This window comes from Hippopotamus amphibius, chromosome 7 (genome assembly GCF_030028045.1).
Source record: "Hippopotamus amphibius kiboko isolate mHipAmp2 chromosome 7, mHipAmp2.hap2, whole genome shotgun sequence".
NCBI classification, from domain to species: Eukaryota; Metazoa; Chordata; class Mammalia; order Artiodactyla; family Hippopotamidae; genus Hippopotamus; species Hippopotamus amphibius.
In genome coordinates, this window is record NC_080192.1 from 7,095,994 (window position 1) to 7,110,630 (window position 14,637).

At 51.7% G+C, this 14,637-nt stretch overlaps 1 protein-coding gene across 5 annotated transcripts; it reads left to right on the top strand.

Annotated features, from left to right (window-relative positions):
- Positions 1 to 804: 804 nt before the first annotated feature.
- On the top strand, positions 805 to 14,030 carry CENPM (centromere protein M). 5 transcript variants are annotated; one of them, XM_057742101.1, is made up of 7 exons: positions 827 to 938; positions 1,474 to 1,553; positions 4,759 to 4,851; positions 7,852 to 7,931; positions 9,140 to 9,231; positions 10,606 to 10,698; positions 13,550 to 14,030. In XM_057742101.1, the coding sequence occupies exons 1-7, from the start codon at positions 882 to 884 to the stop codon at positions 13,688 to 13,690; spliced, it is 636 nt and encodes a 211-aa protein (XP_057598084.1). In that variant the 5' UTR covers positions 827 to 881; the 3' UTR covers positions 13,691 to 14,030. The 5 variants fall into 5 exon arrangements, with proteins under 5 accessions (XP_057598085.1, XP_057598084.1, XP_057598089.1 ...); XM_057742104.1 differs by having other exon boundaries at positions 884 to 1,021; XM_057742103.1 differs by lacking the exon at positions 827 to 938 and adding an exon at positions 1,277 to 1,294.
- The last annotated feature ends 607 nt before the right edge of the window (positions 14,031 to 14,637 follow it).

Sequence of the window (14,637 nt, forward strand, 5' to 3'; positions counted from 1 at the left end):
CTATTTAGGTCTTCTGCCCATTTGTGGATTGGGTTGTTTGCTTTTTTGGCATTAAGCTTCATGAGCTGCTTGTATATTTTGGAGGTTAATCCTTTGTCCGTTGTTTCATAGGCAATTATTTTTTCCCATTCTGAGGGTTGCCTTTTAGTCTTGTTTATGGTTTCTTTCACTGTGCAAAAGCTTTTAAGTTTCATGAGGTCCCATTTGTTTATTCTTGATTTTATTTCCATGATTCTAGGAGGTGGGTCAAAAAGGATCTTGTTTGTTTGTTTTTTTATTATTTTTTGGGGGGTACACCAAGTTCAATCATCTGTTTTTATACACATATCCCCGTATTCCCTCCCTTCCTTGACTCCCCCCCCCCCGAGTCCCCCCCACCCTCCCCGCCTCAGTCCTCTAAGGCATCTTCCATCCTGAGTTGGACTCCCTTTGTTATACAACAACTTCCCACTGACTATCTATTTTACAGTTGGTAGTATATATATGTCTGTGCTACCCAGATTGTGTTTTGAGCAGCTGCAAGGACGGAGTCAACTGGGATGGAAAAGATGTGTGAGGAACAGGCGTGGAAGGAATCAAGAGCACCTTGAATGAGCATGAATGAACGAAAATGAATAAATGAATCACTGAATATCTTCTTTCTCCCAGGAGTGAAATAAAAGTCCTGGCCCGCAGGCAGCACCCTCTGTGCCTAGCGCCAGCTGCGGAACCTCCCCCTAGAAAAGGGGGTAGTGGTTCCTTTAAGAAGGCCCTACCCCGCCCCCACGAAGCCCCGCCCAGGCAGTGTCACGTGACAGGCGATTACGCACTAGGCGAGGGCCACAGGGCTGTTTGAAAGCCCGGCGCGCACTGCACGAGCGGCGGTTCGGCTTGTCACTGGGATGTCGGTGTTGCGGCCGCTGGACAAGCTGCCTGGCCTGAACACGGCCACCATCTTGGTAGGCTCCCGCAGCCCCGGTTCCCCCGCCCGCCTCTTCTCCCAGGCTGAGCCTCAGCCTCCAGGCCCTCTGCGCTCTCTGAGGTGCTGGAGTGGGCTCTTCTGCCTGGGGTGTGGTGGGCGGGAGAGCCACGCTCTGAACCAATCGGAGTAGCCCCCCTCTTGAGGCTGAAAGACGTCCCCACCAATAAGTGCGCGGCGGGCCCTTTCCCAGGTTCTGATTGGTGGGGCGGCTGAGCGGGGCCACCGCGCGCGGGGCTCGGTGCCGGGTGTCCCAAACTCGGTTTTCCCGCGTAGCGGGGTCGGGCCTCCCAGAGGGACGGGACCGTCCCAGGAAAGGTCCGGAGGTGGGGGGTGGTGAGTGCTTTCCGGACAAGACCCGAACGGGTGCACATCGGCCGTCTGCCCGAGTCCTCTCGGTGAAAGGGTGCCTCGCGCGCTGAGGGGGGCGGAAATCTTGGGTTCGCGGCCGTCCCGGCCCTCCAGCGGGACTGCCGTGTCCAGGTATCAATCGGTCGCCTTCTCTCTCTGGGCAGCTGGTGGGCACGGAGGATGCTGTTCTGCAGCAGCTGGCCGATTCGATGCTCAAGGAGGATTGCACATCGGAGCTGAAGGTGTAAGTAGCCTTATGCTGGGGGTGTCCGATCGCTGGCCTGGGCGCAAGGGAGAGCGGGGGTGGCGGCGAGGGGACCGCCAGAGAGGCGGGCACAGGTGGGGCCGGTTACCAACCCCTCCGAGTCTCCGTGCTAACGCGTGATCTGTCCCCGTATAAGGTATCCCCCATCACTTTCTGTCGCACGGTTTTTTCAGTTTAGCGCTTGTCACTACAAGAGATTTTCTTGTTCACATGTTTACTTGTTTCTAGACTGCCACCCCAAGGGACCCCAAGGTCCGCCCCTTGAGCTCAGGGAATTTGACTTTTACTCACTGATGTCCCTAGTGCCTTGAGCAGTACTTGGCACAGAGTAGATGCTCAAATATCTCCAAATTTGGAGAAAAGGTGATTAAAGAAGCATGTTCTGTTTTCCTTTTTCTAACTGATAGGGAGTAGAATCAGCTGATGGCGGGAGTCAAGGGACTGAATGTAGGTGGGTGTCATTCTCCCTGGTAGAAAGATAGGCTCCAGGAGTCTTTGTTGAAGGAGAATGATCCAGATCTAGAGGGTATTTCCTCTGTGGGGATTGGCAATGCCCCTTATAGGTAGAATAAGAGAGAACATAATCTTTCACTCGAAATAAAGATTGTTCATATGTCCATGTGTGCTCTACCTATATTGCCAGGCTCTTAGGCTATAGGACACCAACACAATAACCAATAATCTCAAACCCATTGCTCAGAAATAGGAAATGTTAAAAAAATTAATTTGGGACTTCCCTGGTGGTTCAGTGGTTGGGACTCTGCACTTTCACTGCAGAGGGCATGGGTTTGATCCCTGGTCAGGGAACTAAGATCCCACATGCGTGCAGTGGGGTGCGGCCAAAGCAAAAAATTAATTTAATTAGCATCAGAATAAATGGCAAATGTGGACAAAATTGCCTACATTAAGCAAGATGGAAACCACTGCCAAAAAAGAATGAGTCACGTGATATGCAAAAATCTGATGAAGAACCCACTCTGGGAAAAAGGGAAGAAAGCTCCTTTTTGAGTGCTTTGTGCCATTGAGAAATTTAATAGGAACATGAATTTTTAAAAGAGGCATTCAGTGTCCAAATAATAACACAACAGAATGAGAGGAAAAGGGAGTTTGCAGAGCTAAGGACAAAAAAGGTGAAAAATAATACCATATGAGATCTATCTAATGAATACACAGAAACAGCAAGGATTAGTGTAGATGTGGTTGAAAACTTAATTATTTACAAAGAAGAAAGATTTGAGAAAGTCACAGCAAGTTTTAAAGTGTAATAGAAGAAAACTTCCCTGGAATGAGTGAAGAGTTGAATTTGTCCATTAAAAAGGGTCCATATAGCTTGTTCTAGGAAAAACGGACACAGAACACATGTCCAGTTACATCCTAGTTAAGTTACTGAACTTCACAAGTCAATAATTCTTCAGACTTATAGGCAAGAGAAGCAAATCACCCATATGGTTATCTGTTCATTCTGTTGTCAAGTATTTTCGACTCTCTGCATTTGGAGAATTTGGCAGGAACCAGGGTTGCACCTTTTGACCTTTTGTGGTTGTGTGAAGCCATGTGACTAGTTCTGGCCAGTGAGATATGAGCAGAAATGATTGTCTCTTTATTGCTGAAGCATTTCATTGCTGATGAGAGACCCTCCTCAGTACTCTTTGTCTCTCCCAGGTTCTAGAGTGGCAACTTCATCAGCTGACGTCCAAAGTTACGGTTAGAGCAACATGTAAATATATACAATAATATCATTAATAATAGTAATGTAAATGTACCTTTGTAAGTTTTGTCCAAATGGTAAGGTAAATTATAAGAATGTTAATTTTCTCACTTTTCTTAATAGAGAATCAATCCCATATAGGTAAAATTAAAACTGTTAAAAATGATACCAACTTACTCATTTTTTTCCCTAATCTTTTTTAAGATTTATTTATTTATTTACTTATTTATTTTTGGCTGCATTGGATCTTTGTTGCTGCCCGCACCAGCTTTCTCTAGTTGTGGTGAGCGGGGGCTTCTCTTGTTGCGGAGAATGGGCTCTAGGTGCATGGGCTTCAGTAGTTGTGGCACACGAGCTTAGTTGCTCCGTAGCATGTGGGATCTTCCTGGACCAGGGATCGAACCCGTGTCCCCTGCATTGGCAGGCAGATTCTTAACCACTGCGCCACCAGGGAAGTCCCCATAATCTTTTTTTAATTGGGTTGTTTCGGGAAATAATTTCTTGTGTTTAAAAAATAATTTATCCAAAGTTCATCTCTTTTTTTTTCAGTTTTACTGATTATTTTGCTTCTATTAAATTCAGATAAAATTAATACTGTTGTCCTATTTTTATTTTTTTTTATTTTTTATTTTCTGGCTGTACCATGCCGCTTGTGGGATCTTAGTTCCTTGACCAGAGATTGAACCTGGGTCACGGCAGTGAAAGCACTGAGTCTTAACCACTGGACTGCCAGGGAACTCCCTCCTATTTTTAGATTACATCTACTGTATTCTAGTGTCTGAATGTGTATACATTGTGCACATGGAGAGATGTTTAGAAAAATGTTCTAATGTTAATAGTAATTTCTAGGTCACTGAACTTTTAGGATTATGTGTATTTTTTTTTTCTTTAACTTTTGTGTTTTGTATCCTTTTGTGGTATTCTTGAATTATAAGCTGAGGGGTGGGGGCAGATGAGTAATAGGAACATGTGGAAATGAGCAGAACTAGAGAATTCAAAAATACCCTTCAGGTGGGTATTTGACAATCTGAGACCAAGTCCAGACAAGAATGATGAGGGTGACTTGCCCAAGTCACATAGCTAATTGGCAGACCTGGGATTTGGGCCCACTTCTGTTTTACCCCAAAGGGCTTCAATCTTGACCCCTAAACTTCACAGTCCAACACTCCCCCTTCTGAGCCTGGTCTCCCTCCCAGCATGCAGTGTAGATGGCTAGCCTCGTGCCATCTTATATCCCAGACTCCCTCTTGGTGAGGCAGTTACTAAACTTTCTGGCAGGGAGAGTAAAGCCGGGGTCATCTGGATAGGACCAGCCCTGCCCTGCCCCTGTGCTCACCTGAGGAGTCTTGTCCACAAAGCTTCAGGTGACTAAGCAAGGAGCTCTTGACAGCCTCTTGCCCTATGAAGGGTCACATGTGAACGGTCATTGTGATGTGGGTACATCTATCTTTAGTCCTGCAATTTCTTGTTTTTCAGCCACTTGGCAAAGTCCCTCCCTCTGCCCTCCAGTGTGAATCGGCCCCGAATTGACTTGATTGTGTTTGTGGTCAACCTGCACAGCAAATACAGGTGAGAGCCAGGGGCTGGGGGCTGGCGGGCTGTGGTAGACCTGGCTCAGGGGTGTGCCGGGACGGTGGCCCCACTTGTGTTGGGAAGCAGAGGAGACAGGGAGAGGCTGCCTGGGGTTAACCTAGACGGTGAGGAGCGGGGAGCCAGTGGCCAATGCAAGGTGTTTAAAAGACACTGATAAATGCCAGCAGTGTTGTCTGTCATGTAGCTAATGCTCTCTGAGACCTGCTCTGTATCCCTGACGGCAGGCACAGACATGAATGAAACAGACCCCTGTCCTCAAGGTCCATTAGGGGAGGGGACTAGACTTCTGAACAGACAGTTACAGTACCTGCGATGTGTACTGTTAAAGAAGAAAGCATGGGGCTGTGAGAGCCCAAACAAGACGGCTGGCGCTCAGGACTTAGGTCAGGCTAGGCTTTCTGGTGGAGGTGATCTCGAAATAGACTCCTGAGAGGTGACCAGGAGTTAGCCAGGGAGAGATGAAAGTGAGCTGCAGGTTCCAGGTGAGGGGTTAATGTGAAGGGGAGGAGGAGTATCGTGTGTTTGGAGGACTGTGAAGGCCTGTGCAGGGTCAGAGCCCAGGCTAGTGTGGGGCTGTGGCCGGGGCAGCGTGGGTGGTGTTGCTGGTGGCCTGACCCAGCCTCCCTGTGGTGCTGGAAGCTCTGGGGACAGGACTGCTGCCAGCCTGGGGAGAACAGAAGGAAGGGCTGCGCTCTCCCTCTTGGGGGACAGCTGGCTAAGAGCAGGACACAGGGTCCAGCATGGAAACCAAGGCAGACACCTGGTCCTGTGGTGGGGGTTAAGGGAAGGCTGTGGTGGAAACACCTGGGAACCCAGGGGAATAGAGACACCAGATACACGTAGCACCAGGACCGAGTCCAGACTGCACTACCTGACCAGTTGGAACCAGTCGGCAGTGACGCTGGCCCAGGTGGGGCTGAGAAAGAGCTGAGCTCTGCCATGATGGCCAGAGGGCCCTGGTTCAGCAGACCTGGTGCTCTTCGGGTGAGATCTCTGTTCACCCAAAGGGACACCAGGCCAGCTCTCTGGCGAGATTCTGCTCCACGGCCACACTTAGGGCAGGGCCGTCTTCGCTATTGGCCTCAGACCTTGTTCATTCAGGCTGAAGCCTGACCAAGGTGGCTTTTTGGCCAGGAGACAACAGAGTCCTTCATCACTCCCTGGACGCAAGTGAATGGAAGCCTCAACCCAGAAGGTCTGAGTGCCCTTGTTTAGAGGGAAAGAGTGTCTTCATACAATTGATATGCCTTAAAACACTGTAATCTTGGACCTCCCTGGTGGCACAGTGGTTAAGAATCTGCCTGCCAATGCAGGGGACATGGGTTCAAGCCCTGGTCCGGGAAGATCCCACATGCCACGGAGCAACGAAGCCCGTGCGCCACAACTACTGAGCCTGTGCTCTGGAGCCTGTGAGTCACAACTAATGAGCCAACATGCTGCAACTACTGAAGCCTGTGTGCCTAGAGCCTGTGCTCTGCAATAAGAGAAGCCACCACAATGAGAAACCTGCGCACCACCATGAAGAGTAGCCCCTGCTCACCACAACTAGAGGAAGCCCGCGTGCAGTAACGAAGACCCAACACAGCCAATAAATAAAAATAAAATAAATAAATAAATTTATTTTTAAAATGCTTTAAAAAAAACTGTAATCTTATTGGAAAGCAATTCAGCAATACTTATCTACACTTAAAAAAGACACATACTGGGACTTCCTAGGTGGTGCAGTGGTTAAGAATCCGCCTGCCAATGCAGGGGACACAGGTTCGATCCCTGCGCCAGGAAGATACCACATGCCGTGGAGCAACTAAGCCCGTGTGCCACAACTATTGAGCCTGCGCTCTAGCGCCCGTGAGCTGCAACTACTGAGCCCATGTGCCGCAACTACTGAAGCCCACGCGCCTGGAGCCCGTGCTCTGCAACAAGAGAGGCCACCGCAATGAGAAGCCTGCGCACCACAAGGAAGAGTAGCCCCCACTCGCCGCAACTAGAGAAAACCCGTGTGCAGCAACGAAGACCCAACACAGCCAATAAAATAAATAATAAACAAATTTATAAAAAACAAACAAAAAGACACATACTAGAACCTAGGCATTCCACTTCTAGCATCTGTCCTACAGAAGCGTTTGCTCGGTTGTGTAAGAATCTGTGGGAAGGAATGTTCACGCAGCATTCTTTGTAGCTGTGAAACACTGGATACCATTTAAATGTCCATCACAGGGAAAGTCGTTAGTTTGGGGTACTGTGTGGTCATTCCACAAAATGTAACAGAGATGTCGAACCCAGTGAGACCCAACTGGATGCTTCCACATAGCACTGTCTGTATTTGCATATGAAACACATTCCAGAAGAATCACAACCCCTGCTGGTGGCACCAGTTATCTCTGGGGAGTTGAAACTGAAGGGTGGGGACTTCCCTGGTAGTCCAGAAGTTCAGACTCCATGTTCCCAATGCAGGGGGCCTGGGTTCGATCCCTGGTCAGGGAACTAGATCCCACATGCTGCAACTAAGAGTTTGCATGCTGCAACTAAGGAGCCCATCTGCCGCAACTAAGTCCTGATGTAGCCAAATATATAAATAAATAAAATACTAAAAAAGAAAAAAACTGAAGGGTGGTGCTGGAGGTGGGGATTTTTACTTATACACCAATATTTGCTGTTTTGATTATATTACGAACTTGAGTTACTTTGTAATTAAAAGTAGTTTGGGAAATTCCCTGGCAGTCCAGTGGTTAAGACTCCGAGATCTTACTGCTGAGGGCTCAGGTTCAGTCCCTGGTCTGGGAACTAAGATCCTGCAAGCCCCGTGGAGGGGCCAAAAAAAAAAATTAGTTTCAAGATACAAAAGGACAAAGTATTCCTCTAGGGCTGTTTCCTGTCACCCTCCTTTCATTCTCTGGCTGCGGCGGGGTCTTTTGCTCTCTCTGTTGTAAGATTTGTCCTCTGCTTTGTTTTCTCACGCTGGCCTGGCCACCCCAGCCTCCGGAATGTGGAGGAGTCCCTGCAGCATGTGGACGCCACCTTCTTCCTGGGGAAGGTGACCTTCCTTGCCACAGGTGGTAAGTGCATCCCCCACCTGCCATGCGCACCACCCTCCCACCAAGGGCGAGCTGCATCTGGACCTGTGGGGGACTCGCTGCAAAGGCAGCCTAGGTGATGGAAAGAACATAGGCTTTGGAATCTGACCTGTTGTCGGTCTTTATGAAGCAAATCTGAACGGATGGTTCTGCCAAGTTAATTCCACTGAGCTAGTTGCTTAGAGGTGCCTAGTGGCTCTCTGTGGCTTTCAGAGTAAAATCCAAACTCCTGTAAAGGCACAAAGTGTTTTGCAGTTTGGCCTCTGCCTTCCTGTCTAGTCTCGTCTCCTATTGCGCTTCTGTCCTTTGGTTCAGCTTTTAGTTCTCTGAGGCTTTGTAATATTAATAGTGGAAACAACAATCGCTCCCCTATACTGAGCACTCACTACAGACCAGACACTGTTCTAAGTGCTTTGTTTCTATATTGGGTTCATCTTCACAACAGGCACTACTGAGGTGGGTACTATTTTCTCTGTTTTACAGCAGAGGAAACTGTGGTCACGAGGTTAGGTAACTTGCCCAAGGCCCCGTAGCTAAACAGTGGTAGAGCAGAGATTCATACCTAGATAGTCATACGCCAGAGCCCACGCCTTTGATGATTATACCATGTGGCTTCTCTGAAGTCTTTTTCACTCTTCTTTATCTAGCTAACCCCTGTTTTCTGTCTCCTGGGGGACGCCTTCCTGACCAGCCCTGCAGTCTGGGCCTTCAGGGTATCCATCCCACACATGCCTCTGTCAGAGACTCCTCACCCTTCTACACACTGATGGTGTGTCTGCCCCTGCCACCCCCCGCCCCGCCCCGCCCCGCCAAGCTGCACTGCAAGTTCCTTGCAGGAAGGGCCAGGCACACATTATTCTAAATCAGCATTGGTGGGTAAATGAACACCAGGTCACTTCTGTGTATGAATTCATTGAATCTCTATAGTAACTCCCTGGGGCAGGGGCTGTTACTGTCCCCATTTCACAGACAAGGACGCTCATGTTTTTATAGAGCACTCCATCCAAGCCCCTTCAACCTCTTTTCTGACTTGATGATCTTGACTGCCCTGAAAGGGAGCTGGAACAGGATTGTCATCCCACTGACTCGTAAGAAACTGAGGCCCTGAGAGGGGGAGTGAATGACCTGGCCCAGTGCTTCCTAGATTACAGCCACAAAGGTGGAGATTACAGGCCGTGGCTTCTTTGCAGCTGGGCGGGAGAGCCACTGCAGCATTCACCGCAACACCGTTGTGAAGCTGGCCCACACCTACCGGAGCCCCCTGCTCTTCTGTGACCTGGAGGTGAGGACTCTGAGCACGTGGGCTGGGGGACGGGGTGGTCAGCACACAGTGGGGGTGGTGGAGATGCTTCTTGGAGGCTTGGCGAGTCCCCGAGGGGAGGGGTTCCTGGTGTGGAGACAGGGTCCTCGTCTGAATCCCGGCTCTTCCGCTCACTGTCCTTGGGTGGGTCCCCACCACCCCTGGGTGCACATGTGTGAAGTAGGGTAACACTCCACATGCATCTTGAGTTCCTCTCAAAAACCAGGCGCCGTCACCTCTTGCCTTTGCTTTGTTCTCTCTGCTTGTAATGAAGTTTCATGTATGTATCTGTGGGTCCATGTTAATATCACTTTCCTGCTCGGGGTAAGTGCTGTGAGGGCAGGCATCGCGTCTGTCTCCTTAACCAGCAATCAGGATGCCACACGTCCCCCATTCCTCCCTGGATTGCAGAGCTTGTCTGGTTGCAGTCCGGGGCAGGAGGTCCAGCAGGCAGCAGGGATGGAGTGTGGGTAGGTGGTTGGATGGAGACCTATGATGTTGGTTCTGCCCTGACTCGCTTCTGTTGGTGTTTCTCACGAGATGAATCCTACTTGTGGGGGTAGCACAGCGGATTTCTAGTTTGCTGATGACTTTTGCTCCCCAGCCTCTATCTGTGCAGTGTGGACCCTGATGATTTTTGCTGAAGGGTCCTCAGGAGGAGTTGATGCTGCTCCCTCTAGGAGGTTTGCCAAGGGCTCCCAGGACCTGGCCGCCCACCACACACCAGACCTGCTCCGTTGGTTTCAGGTGTACAGCAGAATGATTCAGTTGTATGTGTACATATATCCATTCTTTTTCCGATTCTTTTCTCACATAGGTTATGTTCATTGGTTTTGAGATTCATTTTAAAGATTTGTGTTTCTGCTCTTGTATCTGGGTCTTGTACCTGTCCCCAAAGGCAAAGTGATGTCATGCAGGGGGAACTGAGTCAGCATGTGGTCTCCCATCACCCTCTAGACAAGGGGTTCTTACTCTGGGGTCTGTGGACCCCTCTGGTCTGAAGGGAGAAGAATTCAGTGAATTTGTGGACTTGGATGAGAGAAAAATTACTTCTTATTTTCACTAGCCTCTAAGAGACATTGAGTGTTATGAATGTAGGCAAGAGATGTCAGTGGTATGAGCAGACCCTGTGACGGTTAACGATAGAAGCGGCAGACGTTGCCGTGTCCCATGGGGATGGGGGCAGATCTCATTACCACTCCAACACTGCAGAAGTCACTGGACTTGCCCTAGATCTCCTCATTTCCTCGTTCAGTGCATCGGGTAAGATGCACCTACTGCTCTGTCACGAATCTGTGTTTCATACCTGATGACTGTTTTAAGAACCCCGACTAGACCAATGCTCTGATCTCACAGATGGGACCCGAGGCCCGCGGCACCCCTGAGGCGCCTGTCCCCGCAGGCTTTCCTCACAACAGGGGAGGTGAGATGCGCTCAGCCACACAGCTGGTAAGTCAGCAGAAGAGCCAGTTGGTGTGCAGCTGTCTCTTTCCTGTCTTAGCAGGCTGACTGTGTGAACAAGTCGACCCACCCCCCAACACACACACACACACACACACACACACGCACACACACACACACACACAGCCTTCCTTTTCTTCGCTCTGAAGGGGCATGGCGAGCGTGGCTCCGCAGCGGGGGCGTGCGTGGTGGTGCAGTTCTGCGCGTGGCCATGCGGCGGCAGGCTGTACCCGGTCCTGGGTTGTCCTCTCACAGGAGGTCTGTGGCCCGCTTTGCACTTCCAGGCCTGAGAACCGAGAGCTGGCCTTCTCTCCTGTGAAGCACCCCGTGTGCGGACAGTCAGCACTCCTCGTACCGGTGTTGTCCTGTTCGGGGCACACGCCTCTGCTTAATCAAGGTGGAGCCTCGTATATGCTGAGGCCTTTGCATGGCAGGAGTCGTTGGCCCCGTTTTACAGAAGAGGAAGCACAGAGGTGTGGGATTCGCCGAGTGCAATTACTTCCCAGCTCCGCTGAGAGGGCCCTGCGTGGTCCCTGCGAGCACAGATACCTCAGACACGGGCCCTGCCTCTCAGGCTCGAGCGAAATAGAGCAGCACGTACCATGTGCAGCAGCGCCAGCAGGATTTGCAGAGCTGTGGAAGCCCGGCAGTGCAACTCAGTCTTTCCTTCCTGTAGGTGACGGGGCAGTCATGAGGGGGTCAGCCGCGGGGTTTGGGGGCCACACCTCTGGAGTATGATGTGTGGATTACAGGCGGCCCGGCCAGAGGCGGGAGGCCAGGGATGAGGCAGTGCAGGAGGCGGACCCTGGAGCCCGAGTGAGAGCAGCAGCCGTTTGGAGGGACAGTTCGGAGGCAGAGGCCGCAGAACTCAGAGGATTTACCAACAAGTGTTTCTTACGTAATCTGCAGCGTGCCGGCCCTAGGCACTAGGCAGGCAACATAGAGCAGAGCAGTTTTGAAACTCCCAGTTCTGTCCTCGCGGAGGGAACAAAGTGAGGAAGTAGAACGTGTGATGTGTTAGAGAATGGAGATGTGACGTCAGGTGGTGGTAAAGTGGCAAGATTTACATGGGGGTTGAAGGGGCTCACTGAAAAGGACCTTTAAGTGAAGACGTGAAGGAAGGCAGCCTCCTGATGGAAAGGCCCACTAGGGTGGAGAAACAGCAAGTGCAAAGGCCCTGAGTTTGGAACTTGCCTGCTGTGTTCAGCGCCCACAGGGAGACGGGGGTGACTGGAACAGAGCTGCAGGGATGAGTCAGAGTGACCACGGGGCCAGATCACTAGGGCTTTATGGGTTGTAGTAAAGGCGGTGGCTTTCACTCTGAGTTAGACTGGAGCAAATGAAGGATGTGAGGCCAGGGGGACACAGCCTGACTTGGGTTTTGAATAGGTCCCTCCAGCTGTTGGGAGGAGACGAGACTGAAGGGATGTAAGGGTAGAAATAGGGAGATGGGCCTGGGGACTGTCCCTCGAAGAGTTAAGAATGGCCTGGGCTCAGTGGTGTCAGGGGAAGAGGGAGATGGGATAGTCTATGATGCTGGGTATTTCCGGGATGGGGCCGACAGCTATGTGATGGCCTGGATGTGAGACAGGAGGGGAAGAAGAATCAAGGTCGACTCTGGAGGTCTCAGCCTGAGCAACTGGAAGGATGGAGTTGCCTTTGGCTGAGATGGGAGTGACTGCAGGTTTGGGGGCACTCCTAGGAACTCTGTCTTGGATACCCTAGGACCGGGGTCTGTTAGACACATACATAGAAACCAGGGATGCAGCAGCACACGCGTGTCAGGCATTCAGAGGAAAGGTCTGGAGATGCACTTTGGGCATCCTCAGCAATTAGATGGTTTGAAGGCCACGGAGCTGGATGAGGTCACCTGAGGACCGATTATGGAGGGAAGAGATGCAAAGACCAAGCCCGGGGAGGCCCAGTTAGGTGCTGCACAAAGGAGGGAGTGGCCTGTGAGGTGGGAGGAAAAGCTGGGTGAGGGTGGGGGCCTGGGAGCCAGGTAGAAAAGACCTGTCGGGAGCGGGGGAGCAGCTACGTCAGATTCTGCTGTGAGGAGAGTCTCAGTGAGAACAAGGCCAGTGTGATGAGGACTGAGACATGGCCTCTGGATTTAGAGCCAAGGATGTCATGGGTGACAAACAGAGGAGTAAGAGCGGGAGGACGTGAGGATGCCTGGTCTCTAGCTTGGGTGATGGGGTGGATGGTGGCGCCCTTTCCCCAGTTAGAGAGGGAACAGGGGAAGGAGGAGAGGCTTCTGAGGCCACCTGATATTTGTGGAGCATCTCATTTCCCCGCACCAGCTGGACAGTCTTGTCGCCCCTGCCTAATCCCACGGCTCCTCTGTGCCCACCAGCCCTTCAAAGGCCCTGATGTAGGAACCATCTGTTGGTGGTGCCTCCCTGTCCCCCGTGAGGGCCACTGTCTACCCACCCCTCCTTTCCATCCCTGTGTCTGTCTCAGACAGACCCCAGGGAAGGGAGCCTTGGGGGCCTGTGCTGCCCCCGCGTTGCTTGGGACCAGCCCTGGTTCACATCCCAGCTCCGCAGGCACTGACTGTGCGCCTCGGGACAGCTTCCCTACCCTCGCCAGCCCTGCTTGCTGAGCCTCCATGTCTTCGGGAGCAGGGGTCGTCGTCTTTGGTACCCCTGGAGGGTGTCTGAAGGATTGGATGAGCTGAGGTGGTTGGAAATGGCTTGGTGAGGTGTGGCGCGGACAAGGGCATGGCCGTGGTGGCTGGCCCCACATCTCAGCCCCCAGCTCCCCCCGGAAGCCCGCGGAGCTGCTCCAAGTGCGGGGAGCAGCCGCCTCACCGCTGACCGCTGCCCTTGCTCTGCAGATAGAAGACTTTCGAGCCACCGTGGCGCAGCGCCTGGCCCGGATGCTGCAGATCTGCGCTGGCCACGTGCCCGGCGTCTCGGCCCTGAACCTGCTGTCCCTGCTGAGGAGCTCCGAGAACCCCTCCCTGGAGGACCTGTGAGGGCCCCCAGCCCCCGGGCTGCGCCTCCCCACAGCTTGGTGCCCAGCTCAGGAAACAGTGACCGTTGCTGGAGACCGTGCCCGGGCTTGACAGGCCGGGGTCAGCAGGCAGTTCCCTCGGGGCCGAAGTCCCTGAGCTCCAGCAGGGAGTTCTGAGGCGGGGGCGGGGGGGCGGAGGGAGCCCAGCTGGTGGGACTCCAGCCCCTCCCCCTCCCATGCTCACTCCAGCAGAGCCCCGGGGCTTCCTCCATCTGACGTGTTACCTTTCCACTTAAGACTTCAGTTCCACTTAAGACCTCAATTGAACAAAGGGCCCATAGCTAAAAAAAGTTTGAAAATCACTGGTCTCATCCACCACTTTGATTTTGCAGATGAGGAAACTGACTCAGAACAATTAGGAGTCGGGTAGGAGGAGCTTGGACTCTAGGAGCCCGGTCTGACTCCACATCCTGGCCTTGCCGTCCTTAAAGGACCTGGTTGTTGCCTCTCGGGGCCTCCGCTTTCCCAGGTGTGAGATGGAGATTGTTCAGCTCACCCTGCTGCACTGTGAGGGTTGAACGAAAGGGTGGAGGTGAAGTGGCTGAGGCTGTGTTACTCCTGTGCTGGTTTGGGTGCCAATGTATTTCATAATAAATGTGTTGGTGCCTGTGCAGTGCCAGGTAAGCACTGAGTGAACAGGTGTTTGAACTATTATTTGAAATTACACAGAGCTAAGTTCAAAAACTGGTGCACATCCAGGAATAACACAGTGAATTCTTAAGTTCATGAGAATTAAGAGAGAGAATCTGACCAAGGGCTGGTTTATGGGTCGGCCGCAAGAGGTTGCACAATGACCGTTTCTTTCCCTCTCCTTTGGGTCTAATTAGTATTTGTGGAAGTGCCAGGATTAGAATCCTGGAACCCTGGCAGCCAGGTCTGGGCTCCTGCCCCTCCCCTGTGGCCAGCTGG

Coding starts and splice junctions, on each gene's coding strand:
- CENPM (XM_057742101.1), top strand. CDS start 882: ATGTCGGTGTTGCGGCCGCTGGACAAGCTGCCTGGCCTGAACACGGCC. Junction 939..1,473: donor TGAACACGGCCACCATCTTG/GTAGGCTCCCGC, acceptor CTCTCTGGGCAG/CTGGTGGGCACGGAGGATGC. Junction 4,852..7,851: donor AACCTGCACAGCAAATACAG/GTGAGAGCCAGG, acceptor TGGCCACCCCAG/CCTCCGGAATGTGGAGGAGT.